Raw genomic sequence first — 15,440 nt, forward strand, 5'->3', positions numbered from 1 at the left:
TCAACTCTGGTCACTTTTCAACATAATTTGTCACTTTTCACATATAATATTTTTTTCTTACAATTCAGATTTTTCCCCGTCGTTATTGACACCAATAATGACTAATGTCCATAGTCAGTCTACTCATAAAACCCATTTACACAGGAGGTGAGAGGAGCTATGGAGGGTGGCAGTGTGGGCGCGAGGCGGCAGGGAGAGCACCGGACGGCACGTGTGACCCCCTCGACGCCAACACATGAACTGAAGGAGACGGACTCTACTCAGGTGAACCTCTCGCCTCCACCGATCCGCTCACGCAAGCCACTAACCCCTAAGTTCAGTCATGTTCCACTACTTACACCCTGATATTCACTCTGGTCAAACGTCAACATAACAAATACCTAATAAAGCTCATTTACAACTCATTTTCCCTTACGAGTTTCAATAGGGCATCTGTGTTTAACCCCCCGAAAAAATTTATAATAAACTGAAGCGTCCCAATCATCACAGGTATTGCAAAGTTCACCTGTACTTCTTAATTCACTGAGATTCCAATTAAAGAAAAACATACGGACTTGACTTTAATTACACAGCCAAAAGCCCTACACGAATCAATTGTAAGTCAAGTGGGCCCCAGTCCAAATAGGCCCCAACCCTAACCTATCTAGGGCCCATTAGCATTGAAGACCACTTGCACTAAAACCAAATAGGGCCGGGTCTTACTTAATGTGAAACCCAATCCTGGTAAGGCGAAGGTAAGGTAAGGTCTTAATTACTACAAGTACTCCCTGATTACTACCAAGTACTCCCTGATTACTACCAAGTACTCCCTGATTACTACCAAGTACTCCCTGACTACTACCAAGTGAGGATGTAAACAGTAAGGCAAAACAACATTGAAAATAATGACCAAAAAAAAAATGTCTCTGTTTCCTGGAGTTTAATTCGGTTTTTAACTCGTGTACAATATAGTGAAGTTAACGTTAGGTTTAGGTTAGGTTTAGGTTAGGTTTAGGTTAGGTTAGGTTTAGGTTAGGTTTAGGTTAGGTTTAGGTTAGGTTAGGTTTAGGTAGGTTAGGTTTAGGTTAGGTTTAGGTTAGGTTAGGTTAGGTTAGGTTTAGGTTTAGGTTTGGTTTAGGTTAGATTACCTTAGATAATAGCCAATAATAAACACAGCTACGATATACGTCACTACGTCACTGTTACACCTGGACCATCGCTCACCTGCCTCCTCTAAGAGACGGCCAATTAAAGCCAGCAGGTTCAGCCATTTAACATGTGGTCAAGGTGTACGTGTGGGCATCTTAAGCCAGCCAGCCACCCACCTGCCACACCGCGCCCCTCACCACTACCACCAACCTAAAGGCACTCCTTCTCCCACAAGCACTCCTCCCACAAGCTGTTTCTTTCTCCCTGCTGTCACAACCACTGTCTTCCCACATGCATTCCCACTCCCACAAGCACTTCCTACCTCGTTCCCACAAGCACTCCCTCACGTCCCACGGACCGCCAAGTATGCTCCCTCACTCCAAACCACCTCCTGCAAACACTCCAAATGATAACTCCCTCGACGTTCTTCTCTCCACCCCACTCCTCACCACTCCACTCCTCCCCACTCCACTCCTCCCCACTCCACTCCTCATCACTCCACTCATCACTCCACTCCTTCATCTTCTGTTAGTATTATGTCCTTCCCTTTACAGTATCGTCAACAAACAACAATATTTACTGGACAATATTAGCCATGAGGATAGACACCATCCCACACTATCCCACGCCATCCTACATCACTATCACGCCATCCCACACCACCACACCACACCATCCTACACCACACCATCCTACACCACCACCACACCATCCTACACCACACCATCCTACACCACCACCGCACCAGACAGTTTCCTCAGGAGTAAAATTTAAACGGGAAATACTTATTTGGACAAAATTTCATCTTTCCCTCCCAAATAAATAAATAAATAAATGCTTAATAAATGAATAATAAATGAACTACAGCCCCCAGCAAACCAGTTTCAAGAACAAGTATTTATTCATGCCAGTTGTGGTTAAAAACGATAATAATAATAATAATAATAATAATAATAATAATAATAATAATAATAATAATAATAATAATAATAATAATAATAATAATAATAATAATAATAATAATAATAATAATAATAATAATAATAACTGGCTGACTCCACAACACCGTAAACTCGTAAGCGCCACAAAATACCAACACAATCTCACTAAGGTCCAATATGCTTTTCCTGACCATAATATTTACACACGTTATAATAATACTGGTGATGTGTTCTGTATCTTGTAACGTTCAGGAGAAGAGAGCTAGTGTGTGTGTGTGTGTGTGTGTGTGTGTGTGTGTGTGTGTGTGTGGTGAAGGAAACCATTGAGGAAGGATGGAGGGAAGGGTTTTGCGGCGTGGTTGATGTGTAATATTCCGGGTGGCCTCATCCGGTACACACACAGGAGGAAGTCTGGCCACAGTGTTTAACCAAAAAAGGACGAAATTCCACCACTGCAGGTTAGGTTAGGTTTTCCAAACACTCACACGGCCGCCACAAAAGAGAGCGAGGGAACAGAACTTGAGATACGTCCATATTTTAGTTGTGGATAAAATACCGTGCCATCATTAACTCATAGATAACCTTTTAAAAATATTCCCAAAATGTATGAACCCAAATATCAACATTCGACCTGACCTGACCTAAACAAAGGGGACAAAACAAAGGTACTCAAACTATCCAATCAGGAGCGAACTCGTAACAATGGTTTTAAATTAGACAAATTTAGATTTAGCGCGAAATAGGAAAACGTTGCTTTAGAAATAGAGTAGTGAACGACTGGAACAAGTTACCAAACATCGTTATTGACTCGAATACGCTGGATAGCTTCAAACATAGGTTGGATGGATATATGAGCAATTGGGGTTGGGTGTAAATTGGCCGAGTATGGGCCAATAGGCCTGCTTCAGTTTCCTTCATTCTTATGTTCTTATGTTCTAATCTATCCCAACCAAACCCAGCCCAAATGTCAACACTAGACCATAAGGTGGACAATATTCCATCTGATTGAATTCAATAAGGTAGAAATTTATCGTTACCCAAGAAATTCTTGTTGGGGGAAAAAACACTGGGAAGGGTAAAGTATAGAGCCGGGTGTAAACCTCTGTGGACGGTGCACGGCGTCACGAATGTAAACAAGACTACTTTTTGACTCACTCCACGACTACACCATAAACGTCTGAGACATTTAACTCTCTCACTATTATTTGTCTGATAATCATCCACGATAAAAAAATAAAATAAAAAGTAATAAAAAAATATGTACAGTAGCTCAAACAAGTATCTGTGCAGGCAGGGGTCGATATGCTACGAAATTTTACGTGTGACTAGTGACAGCCCTCAGACACACCAATATTTATCGTCCATGGTCTCATATGGTTTCCCACAAAAATATGCACAGATAGTTGTTTTAGCTACTGTACAATGTTTCGTCGACGTGCATTGCCTCCGTGGTTTTCCTCACAGTCAAACATATTGAGCACAGAGTCAGTTGGTCGTAACACTTCCTCCTCTCAACAATGCCCTCATAAAACACTGCCTGGATAACACACGTGGGGCTGTCGGGGTCATGGGTCATTACCAACAAGTGAGGTGGGCTAGTGGGGAGAGATTATGGGGCAAATAAGTCATAATAGACTCACACCTCTTCCTCAGTGGTACAACCCGGTAACACTTCCTCCTCTCAACAATGCCCTCATAAAACACTGCCTGGATAACACACGTGGGGCTGTCGGGGTCATGGGTCATTACCAACAAGTGAGGTGGGCTAGTGGGGAGAGATTATGGGGCAAATAAGTCCAACCATAATAGACTCACACCTCACTTCCTATTACTATTAAATCCTTCAGGTGACCCATTATAATAGGGATACTCACATAAAACACCCAAAACTATAACTACCAACCTATTACGACGGGTCATATAGAGACAGCAGGACTTGTAGTACTGCGAAGAAAACACTGAACAAGAGTACTGTAATTTGTCCGACGTACTACGGGTGTAAACTGTTTAGACACGACGTCAGTAAGAGCAGTGTAAGGTCATACAGTAACCAAGCACTTTATATTGAATAACCAACTGATAAAAACAGGGCTCTATTATGTCTTATATTAAATCAAACATGTTTTAAGACAGCGACCATGCATGTCTTATATAAATGTCTGCGTGGGTAAAAGAGGTGTTGGTAGACGAGCCCTAAACGAGGGAGGCAGGACTGGTGGCGATAAATCACTAGCCAGAATAAATCAAGAGTCGACTTGCTGTGTTAGTTTGGTGCCTCCAGGGTGGTGCTCAGGATGTGGCCCCCTCCTCAACAACTATTGGCCCAGCTGTTATGCAAGGATAACATTAACTCTTCGTGGACACACACACATAACAAGTAAGACGTGGTTTACTGAGCGAGCGGGCAAGTTGTTTATATAGCCAGCCAGCCCCGCACATATAATACGTGTCACAACTTCAAGATGCAGCTAAAACTAGGGAGCCGAAAGAAATCCACAATATTATAAATACTAATACTAACAACAATAATAATAAGATGATGATGATGATGAGTGGCCGCCTTCACTGGATCAGACAAGGCTGTTTTAGGGGTCAGTGACCTTCATACAGGAAGGTGATCTTGGCACTACTGAAGGAGACATTCATAGCAATATGTCTTCACCCTCACGGCTCTCTTCCAATATGTTCCTCACACTAGACGGAACCTATGAAGAGTAATGCTATACATATTGTTCATTACTGTACAAATTACAATACTGGTATAAGTAAAAAAGACATATTTCTACAGTATAAGTTAAAACAGATTCCCCCCAAGTACAGTTCTTCCCTTCCCTGCAGACCACCCAAACAGACCTCAACTGTAAGGCTCGCAAACATAAACAAACATTAGAACGCTATCAATCACGGACCTTTAAAGCGGCCTTGACAACCCTAAGGAAGATGCACATGACAAATAAGAACATCGTGGCCCTCCCTCACCGCCCCTCCCCCTTTCCCTCTCTCACCCACCCTCCCCCCACCCCCACCCCTCACAATTCTACCAGCTGAGAGTGGAAGCAAACCAAAACAGAGAGACGAGAAGAAATGATCCATCTCTTCCCAGAATCAGTGAAGCAAGAGGCAGCCAGGCAGTAGCAGTCCTGAGTGGTGGTGGTGATGGAGGCGGGGCACAGTAGCTAATTGTGATCCTCGTCTATTACACCTCACTGTTACGGTGTTTTTGTCCGTGTGAGTGTCTGGTGTTGGGGAGGTTACTCTCTCTCTCTAAAAATCAAGAACTAACAACAATAATAACAGTTATCATTACAATATTAACTGGTACAAAATAACTGCAATTATATAAGAAGTCGGCCACCTGGTGTTTGCATTGGCTTCGTTACTTACACAGTGCCACACTACTTGATGTTAATCCCTTCCTCACTAATCCAGGACTTAAACCAATTGAACTTAAAACCAGGGGCGAAGAGGTTAGGTAACACAGTGTATAGTATAGCTGTATGATTGTATATTGGGGTCACTGTAAACGGGGGTGACACGAGGCACCTGTTAGGCTGACCTCCCTTAAAGGTACAAAAATATCATGTAAATATTAACTAAATTTAAATAGAATTGGCTTAGAATCCCATAGAGGAGTTTGTATATGTCTGGGGGGTGACTCTTGGCAGCCTAGTATGACAGCCCAGCAAGATACCCTACCTCCTGACAGTCATTCCATGTGTCAATCATATTATATAACCCATCATCTCTGGCACCAAACTCCTGTTTATCACCCTTGGCTAAATACCTATACCAAACACAAGGGAGAATCACCTGTATGGTAGATAGACTGAAGGGTTGTTTAGATCACGTCAAACCCTTGCCAGTGTGGTATGTTGAACCTGTCATTCCCTGGCATGTGAGAGGTAGTATCTATGTGTCATGCCCTCAGCTGTGACTCACTAGCAAACATTAACACCGTAATCTCACATACCGGTATAGTCCTGTGAACGGTATATTCTCTAGTACTCTGTATACAGTAAATACTGTCACTAAACTCTAAATTGAATATCTCTTGCTTACATAAGGTACCTCACAAAATATTAACTTAGTATCAACACAAGACTTATTTAACGACCAGGAAATACAAATCCACAGACGGACAAAGATTCAACACGACCCTCAATAATTCATAGTGGAGTAAAGGTGTTTTTCTGATGGCAACCTAACCTAACCAAACCAACGCTAGCCAAACGCAACATAACCTAAAGGTGTTTTTCTGATGGCAACCTAACCTAACCAAACCAACGCTAGCCAAACGCAACATAACCTAAAGGTGTTTTTCTGATGGCAACCTAACCTAACCAAACCAAAGCTAGCCAAACGTAACATAACCTTAAGATGATTTTCTGATGGCAACCTAACCTAACCAAACCAAAGCTAGCCAAACGTAGCCTAACCTAAAGGTGTTTTTCTGATGGCAACCTAACCTAACCTAACCTAACCTAACCTAACCTAACCTAACCTAGCCAAACGTAACATAACCTAAAGGTGTTTTTCTGATGGCAACTACCCAACGACGTTCATATACCGTAATACCTCTTAACTACGATGATTCAGACGTACCGTAATTACCGTACTTGGTCTACTTCAATATGAGGGTCTGTTGCTGTGCATGATGGTCTACCAGCTTCTTGAGTACGAACATTTGCCATCTTAACTGGATAGTGACTGAGTACTTGTGTTAGTCCTGAATGATTACTTTAGTGTTTTTAACTAAGGAGAGTTAACCTAAGCCGATTTAACTTCTCCAACACGATAATTTAACACCTTGAGTCCGTTAATAACTCTCAATAATTCGATATTTTAAGACCTCGAGTACAAACATCTCTAGATCAATAAAGCTGCATGCTACTTTATGGCGCTAAATCCCTCGCCACGCCATAGTAATGCCTTAAGACAACCATAACTCTGCACCATAATAACACAAACTGGTCATTATCGATTACTTCTCAGACTTTGGTGTGATTCAAACTCCACTCCTACGGCCAGCATCCACTCCTGATCACCTCCTAGCGAACGGTGGAGTAAAGTCTGATTCAAACTCCACTCCTACGGCCAGCTTCCACTCCTAATTATTGTCATGTCTACTCCAGCAACGATACTTCAAATAAATAACTAAACTCCCACTAATTCTATCAAATGTACAGTTTAAAGTTAATCAATTACGTAAATACTTCCACTACACAACTATCTATAAACGTAGGTCAATCCAGACACGTAAAACAAACGACTAACGCTTACGAACAGAGAAACAAAAGACTGTCGACGGTCATGAGCTTTATGTAAACAAATATTAACCCGCGAAAACCAATGACGAATGCGCGCCAAAAAAACAATGACTAAAACTCCTTCTGGCACGAATGAAATAAAAAAATATTTGACAACATTGGCCAACACAGTCATAACAGAAATGACTAACGCCCCCCCACACACACATGCACACAAAACAAAATCATTTCAATGTTTATGTGAATTTCAAGGTGAGGGAGGGATGAGGAAAGGGTGAGGGAGGGGTAGAAAAGGTAGAGAGAATGAGATGCCGTTAGGGAATGAATATATGGGAAGGATTTTGGACGAAGGGAATGATCAGAAAGGCATACATACATTACATACATACATACATACAAACGCTCTCTCCACCCTGGAAATGCCATCCCTCAGTGACCTCCACCACCAAGCACTGGAAAGGTTTGGCAGTGGACTACTGCACCACCCTCGTCATCGCCACCTCCTGCCACCTGCAGCCCCCCACCCAACTCGCGCAGTCCGCCACTACAACAAAATTCAGCCCATAAGAGCTCGCACCGATAGATATAAGAACAGCACCATCCCATCTATTGTTAAAATAATAAACAACTCCTGATTTATGTAATGTACAGCCCTGTAAATGTATTCAATGCATATTATATCATTATGTCTAAATCAAATGTAAGTCTGTATATTTTCAGCCACCGGCTGCAACTCTATAAATAAACCGTTTATTATTATTATTATTATTATTATTATTATTATTACAAACACGGTCAAAACAACAAGATAAACAAGACAGAGGGGGATGAAACAAGGAACCCCCCCTCCAAACAACAATGACGTCACTCGTAAGCAATAGCTCTTCGTTATTTTCGTAAACCATAGAAAAAAATACATAATACTGTACAATGGTATTTGATTTTATTCAAGTGCATGTATACAGTTAGGTGCATGTATACAGTCAAGTGCATGTATACAGTCAAGTGTATGTATAGACCTACAGTTTAGTGCATGTATACGGTTAAGTGCATGTATACAGTTAAGTGCGTGTATAGAGTTATTAGTTAATATATGGTGACTATACTGTATTATATAAGATGTATTGGAAAATGAGGTGCAACGAATACAGATTGGGCTGGCTGGTGTGGGGAAGGAAGGAAGGAAGGAAGGAAGGAAGGAAGGAAGGAAGGAAGGAAGGAAGAAAAAAAATAATGAAAATAGAAGAAAGAATAAAAATAAAAATAATGAAAACAGAAAAAATAAAATAAAATAATGAAAATAGAAAAAAATAATGAAGAAGAAATAAAATAATGAAAATAGAAGAAAGAATAAAAAGAAAAAGAAAAGAGAAAAAATGAAAAAGAAAGAAAACTAATGAAAATAGAACAAAAATTAATGAAGAAAGAAAGAAGAAAAAAATAATGAAAACAGAAGAAAGAATAAAAAGAAAAAATAATGAAAAACATTAAAAAAAAAGAAAAAAGAAAGAAAAAGAAAAGAACCCAAAAATAAAAATTGAAAGAAAGAAAGAAAGGAAGAAAGAAAGAAAGAAAGACCCCTGAGCCACAACCCACACTGCATGCCTCAGCAACTTCAGAAAACGCGCCAAAAAAAAAAAATACCACGAGGTGACTTAACCCGCTAGCTAACCTCTAACCACACCTGGACTATCAAGGGATCATACCTATAAGATAATCAGGCTCACTAATCCATGACTAATCGGGTTCACTAATCCATGACTAATCAGGCTCACTAATCCATGACTAATCAGACTCACTAATCCTTGACTAATAAGGTGCACTAATCCAAGACTAATCAGACTCACTAATCCATGACTAATCAGGTTCACTAATCCATGACTAATCGGGTTCACTAATCCATGACTAATCAGGCTCACTAATCCATGACTAATCAGACTCACTAATCCTTGACTAATAAGGTGCACTAATCCAAGACTAATCAGACTCACTAATCCATGACTAATCAGGTTCACTAATCCATGGCGATAGTGGACAAAACGGGACCCCAAAATCACACTCTAGTAAACAAACATATAGGCATTCATAATAGATTAGGTTATCGACGACCGTGCTCGATCTTACCTATAACCCCAATCCCACCCACCTCCTGGACCCCCAACCCCCCTCCTGACCCCGACCCCCCTCCTGGACTCCCCCAACCCCTCACCAGGACCCCTGATGCCCCTCCTGACTCCCCTGACCCCCCCTAACCTGGACCCCAATCCTCCTCAAGGACCCCAACCCCCTCCTGGACCCCTACCCTCCTGGACCCCAACCCCCTCCTGGACCCCAGGCCCCTCTTGGACCCCGATCTCCCCATCCTGGCCCCCACCTCACCTGGACCCCCGACCCCTCCTGGACCCCCACTAGAGACACTACCAGCAGATGGGCGGTGTTTCAGGGGTCAGTGAGGAGCATCTGTATTGACTTGTGGACAAAGCACTGTTGCATCCAGCACCTGTGGGGGAGGGGCAGGGGGAGTGGCAGGGGGAGAGGGGGAGGGGCTGGGGGGGATGACGCACACAACATAAAGTCACACCCACGTCCATGATCAAGTCCACAGGTATTCCACGTACACAAAAAAAAAATCTGTACTTGGGGTGATCGATGAATCTCAGAATGAACACTGTGACTCCTATTGTCTCGGTAGGGTTGTCAAAATATGTCATCCTAACCTAACCAAGCCCAACGTAAACCTAACCTAACCATACCCAAACTAACCAAACCCAACCTAACCTAACCTCCATTGTGTCATATTGCCTCATAAAATTATATATACTTATTTCTTTTTACTGTATACAACATATGAAATAAAACAACTATATTTTTATCACTACATATCAGGGCATTTGAGGCACTGACGTCATGGATGGTTACAATGGTGGGTTGTTTACACACACACACACACACACACACACACACACACACACACACACACACACACACACACACACACACACAGATTTTACGTCAGGAAAATCTCACAAATGCTTGTGGAAGATTGATGTGTATACTCTCTCTCTCTCTCTCTCTCTCTCTCTCTCTCTCTCATGCTCATTGTCCCCAAAGCAAAAATCACACCACACCACAGCAGCGCACACCACACCACAACCCCAAGCTCACACACTCCACATCCCAAGCTTTGCCCCACACACCCCAATCCCACGCCCCCATCCTCCACAATCCTACACCCACACATCCCACGCCCCCATCCCTCCACAACCTACGCCCCCCATCCCCTCCACAATCCTACGCCCCCATCCTCCACAATCCTACGCCCACACATCCCACGCCCCATCCTCCACAACTTACGCCCACACATCCCACGCCCCCATCCTCCACAATCCTACACCCACACATCCCACGCCCCATCCTCCACAAATCCCACGCCCACCCACACTCTATGTCCTGAAAGAAGCCCAGGAGGACGACTGACATTTACCAGAAGTTTATAACACATTGTTGACATTAATAATATCAATACTGGTTGACACACACACACACACACACACACACACACACACACACACACACACTGTTTACACGCGTATACTGATAATGTACTTCTTTGATAATTTTATTATGAGAGAGAGAGAGAGAGAGAGAGAGAGAGAGAGAGAGAGAGAGAGAGAGAGAGAGAGAGATATGATAGATAAAAAAATAAGACACCGGGAGGGAGATAAAGATATATATAAAGAGAGAGATAAGAATTAAAAACAGCCCTATAAAAGAGAGAGATAAAGGCGAGTTAAAACATCACACACTATAAATACGACGAGCTGGCCAGGTAAGATTCAGGGGACAACACAACCCAACACAGCATAACACAACACAACATAACACAACCCAACACAACACAACACAACACAACACAACACAACACAACACAACACAACCCAACACAACACAACACAACACAACCCAACACAACACTTTAAAACCAAAGGCACCACACGACAGTAAATCAAAACACAAACACAAATGGCTCTCTACCATAAGGAACTTCAACCTCAACTAAAGGACTGACTTGGCAATCCTTCAACCTCCTGTGTCTTGGTCTATCAACCCATCTACTTGCTGGTTCTACTTGGGAGGCAAACAGGCAGACGGACACTCTTGACATTATGAGTTTGTTTACGTTTAATAATAATATTTAACTTTCTGAGAGTTAGTTTATTTTAAAGATAATATACTTGTATAAATAGTTTCAAGTGAAATATATTGTTTGTTTTGATGTTGGTTTGGATAATTTGTCTGCTAGATAGTAAGAATGAAGAGGGGTGAGGAATGATGGGAAAGGGTATGTGTGTGGGGGGGGGTGGTGTGTGTGTGTGTGGGGGGGGCTGGTGTGTGTGGGGGCTGGTGTGTGTGTGTGGGGGGCTGGTGGTGGTGTGGGGGGCTGAGGTGTGTGTGTGGGGGTGGTGTGTGGGGTGTGTGGGGGTGTGTGTGGGGGGGTGTGTGTGTGTGTGGGGGGGTGTGTGTGGGGGTGGTGTGTGTGTGGGGGTTGGGGTGGGGGCTGGTGTGTGTGGGGGCTGGTGTGTGTGTGGGGGTTGGTGTGTGGGGGCTGGTGTGTGTGTGTGTGGGGGGTTGGTGTGTGTGTGTGTGGGGGTTGGTGTGGTGTGTGTGTGGGGGCTGGTGTGTGTGTGGGGGTTGGTGTGTGTGTGTGGGGGTTGTGTGTGTGTGGGGTTGGTGGTATGTGGGGGTTGGGTGTGTGTGTGTGTGTGTGTGTGTGTGTTCCTCCTGTTTATGCATGACACAAGAGTAAAAATGCGATGCATATCAAAATGACTGATTGTCCCCGGCCACCCACCGCCCAGGTCTGCCACTCACCAACATTCCTCCCACACCACAACTAAACAGTCCTCACAACACACCTTTACAACACCATACAATACAACCTATAACCTCTGGGACTCATTCACTACAACGCTTCTCCACTGATGGCCATCTAACCTTCTCATAATAATAATTACCGCATGAATTGGTTCTTTTATTCTCTGAGTGTCTGAATGATAATTTTCACTCGGGTTATTATAACAGTGTGAAGGCAGTGTACCAGCAGTGCCCGGGGTGAGTTAGGGGGATGAGGAGCGCGCCATATGTACGGTCCCTGGCGCCACATTCTGCAGGACGCACGACACACGCTACGCTAACCCTCCCCGGGAAGGTCGTGCTTTACTTTCCACATTGTTTCGTTTGAGACAGCGCCCCCGTTGTGGGTCAGAACGACAAGTTATGGCGCGCACTTAATGCCAGGCGGAATGTTTACAATTGTCGAGTACGGCATCCAAACGTATGATCTTGCCAAGGCCATAAAGGAGTAATTTAACCTATCTCTGATTTATATTACCGGTCTAAAACAACACCGGTAAAAACAAAGCCTCCAGGTGTCTATTATCATGCTTGAAGACGTCGTCATCTCTCAGTTGGGAGTAAATAACACTAGGGTGAGAAGACAGCTGGTGGAGGAGTGCAGGTGGCGTGTCAGCGCCCTGTGAGCCACTACTGTCACTCCTCTCTTGACCACTGCTCGCCCCCACTTGTCCTCCACACACTTTTATTGACCCCTAAAAATACCCAGCGACCATCTTGAACTCTTCATGCACTAACGATACACTACTCTGCTCACACTCTTCATTCTCAGGAATATTATTCATTGACTTCTTCACGATATAATCAATGACAGCAAGGGAGGCTGCCCGCTGGTGCTTCCCGGGCCGAGGTGGCGGAGTGGTGGGCCTTGAAGTTACCGCCTACACCACCTCCTTATGCAGGCACATGTCAACACGCTGCTCCCTCACTACCAGACCCACTCAGGCACAACCTCACCCCTGTACGTAGGTCACCTGATATTACTTAACCTTCAACCTAACTGCCACATAAATCCCCTGAGGAGGTAATGTTATAAGTACTCCATCACCTTGTACTGCTCGTAACTTATGACAAGGGTAAGGAAAGATGGAGCTTGGAACATTCACTCAAGTGCATCCTAACGGGAAAACTGCATAGGGGACACTACTGCTCACTCGTATACCTTATAGAGCTTAGATAACGCGATTGTACCATATTATACCCATCTGTACCAGCCATATACTGTGTTACGGTACAGTACACCTCATAATATAGTATCCTAAAACAACTTTCCCTACCACCTACTGCACCGTTTATTTTATTTGTAGAATAATATTACTCTACATATCACTTGTTTACTATCTACAGACCCTGTATTAAGGTACCATAATACTCTTCCATTGTTTTCACCTCTAACATAATCTTCAACAATTCAATTCATGAAAATAAAGTTCAAGACGCAACAGAAGAATAATTATCAACATACACTATAATAGTTTTTATTTCTAGCGGAAGAAGCTGACTTAGCGGAATAAGCTTACTTAGCAGAAGAAGCTCATTATAGTGGAAGCTCATTATAGGGGAAGAAGCTGACTTAGCGGAAGCTCATTATAGCGGAAGAAGCTGATTTAGCGGAAGAAGCTCATTATAGCGGAAGAAGCTGATTTAGCGGAAGAAGCTCATTATAGCGGAAGAGGCTGATTTAGCGGAAGAAGCTCATTATAGCGGAAGAAGCTGATTTAGCGGAAGAAGCTCATTATAGCGGAAGAAGCTGATTTAGCGGAAGAAGCTCATTATAGCGGAAGAAGCTGATTTAGCGGAAGAAGCTGCCTTAGCGGAAGAAGCTCATTTAGCCGAGAAAATCAAACCACATTAAAAGATGAAAATATACGTAATATATATAGAATCGAATTGTAAAGTTGCTAATCAAGTTAGGGCGAATATTTAATTGTATAATTTACTTAAATAAGCCAGTTGGACATCCTAGGCACTACAACGGCGGAATAAAACTTTCTCTCATTTTATTATCTTTATCTCTTTCTCTGTATCTCTCTCATTTCTCCTACTTCTCACTATCTCCCTTTTTCATTCTCTCTCTCTCCTCTTTCTCTTATTCCCTTTACCTCTCTCTGTATCTCTCTCTACTCTATTTCTCTCCTCTCTCTTTATCTCCTCTCCCTTTCCCCTTCTCTCTCTCTCTCTCTCTCTACAGCTCTAGACTCCAACCATTATGTACTACAGTGAACCTTATACAGCAAGAACTATATTGATCTGGATTAATTCCGAGAACGAAATTTATGACCAGATTAATTTTCCACTTTTTTCCCCATACAATAAGTCAACTATATAGCGGGAAGTAATACATTATCTAGTGCCCAGGTGCAAACATATGGGTTATGTAGTGCCCAGGTGCCAATATATGGGTTATCTAGTGCCCAGGTGCCAACATATGGGTTATGTAGTGCCCAGGTGTCAATATATGGGTTATCTAGTGCCCAGGTGCCAACATATGGGTTATGTAGTGCCCAGGTGCCAATATATGGGTTATCTAGTGCCCAGGTGCAAACATATGGGTTATCTAGTGCCCAGGTGCCAATATATGGGTTATCTAGTGCCCAGGTGCCAATATATGGGCTATCTATGCCCAGGTGCCAACATCTGTGTAGCTAGTGCCCAGGTGCCAACATATGGGTTATCTGCAGTTCAGGTGCAAAACATGTGGGTTATGTAGTGCCCAGGTGCCAACATATGGGTTATCTAGTGCCCAGGTGCAAACATATGGTTATGTAGTGCCCAGGTGCCAACATATGGGCTATCTAGTGCCCAGGTGCAAAACATATGGGTTATGTAGCGCCCAGTGCCACATATGGCTATCTAGTGCCCAGGTGCCAATATATGGGTTATTCCAGTGCCCAGGTGCAAAACATATGGGTTATAGTGCCCAGGTGCTAATATATATATCTAGTGCCCAGGTGCAAACATAAGGGTTGTAGTGCCCAGGTGCCAACAGAGGGGTTATCTTAGTGCCCAGGTGCCACATGCGGCTATTCAGTGCCCGGCTGCCAACATATGGCTATTCAGTGCCTAGGTGCCAACATTCAGGGTAGCTAGTGCCCAGGTGCCAACATATGGGTTATCTAGCCTAGGCAAACATAAGGGTTATGTAGTGCCCAGGTAAGCAACATATAAATATTCAGTGCCCAGGTGCAAA

At 43.2% G+C, this 15,440-nt stretch overlaps 1 protein-coding gene across 1 annotated transcript in view; it reads right to left on the minus strand.

Annotated features, from left to right (window-relative positions):
• Positions 1–15,313: 15,313 nt before the first annotated feature.
• LOC121877296 (laminin subunit alpha-1-like) overlaps positions 15,314–15,440 on the minus strand; it is a 107,617-nt gene continuing 107,490 nt past the window's right edge. The window contains exon 29 of the mRNA XM_042382974.1: positions 15,314–15,371. Within this exon, the coding sequence (XP_042238908.1) occupies positions 15,314–15,371 (58 nt within the window). The remainder of the gene's footprint in view (positions 15,372–15,440) is intronic.

This window comes from Homarus americanus, unplaced genomic scaffold, assembly GCF_018991925.1.
Source record: "Homarus americanus isolate GMGI-L3 unplaced genomic scaffold, GMGI_Hamer_2.0 scaffold367, whole genome shotgun sequence".
NCBI classification, from domain to species: domain Eukaryota; kingdom Metazoa; phylum Arthropoda; class Malacostraca; order Decapoda; family Nephropidae; genus Homarus; species Homarus americanus.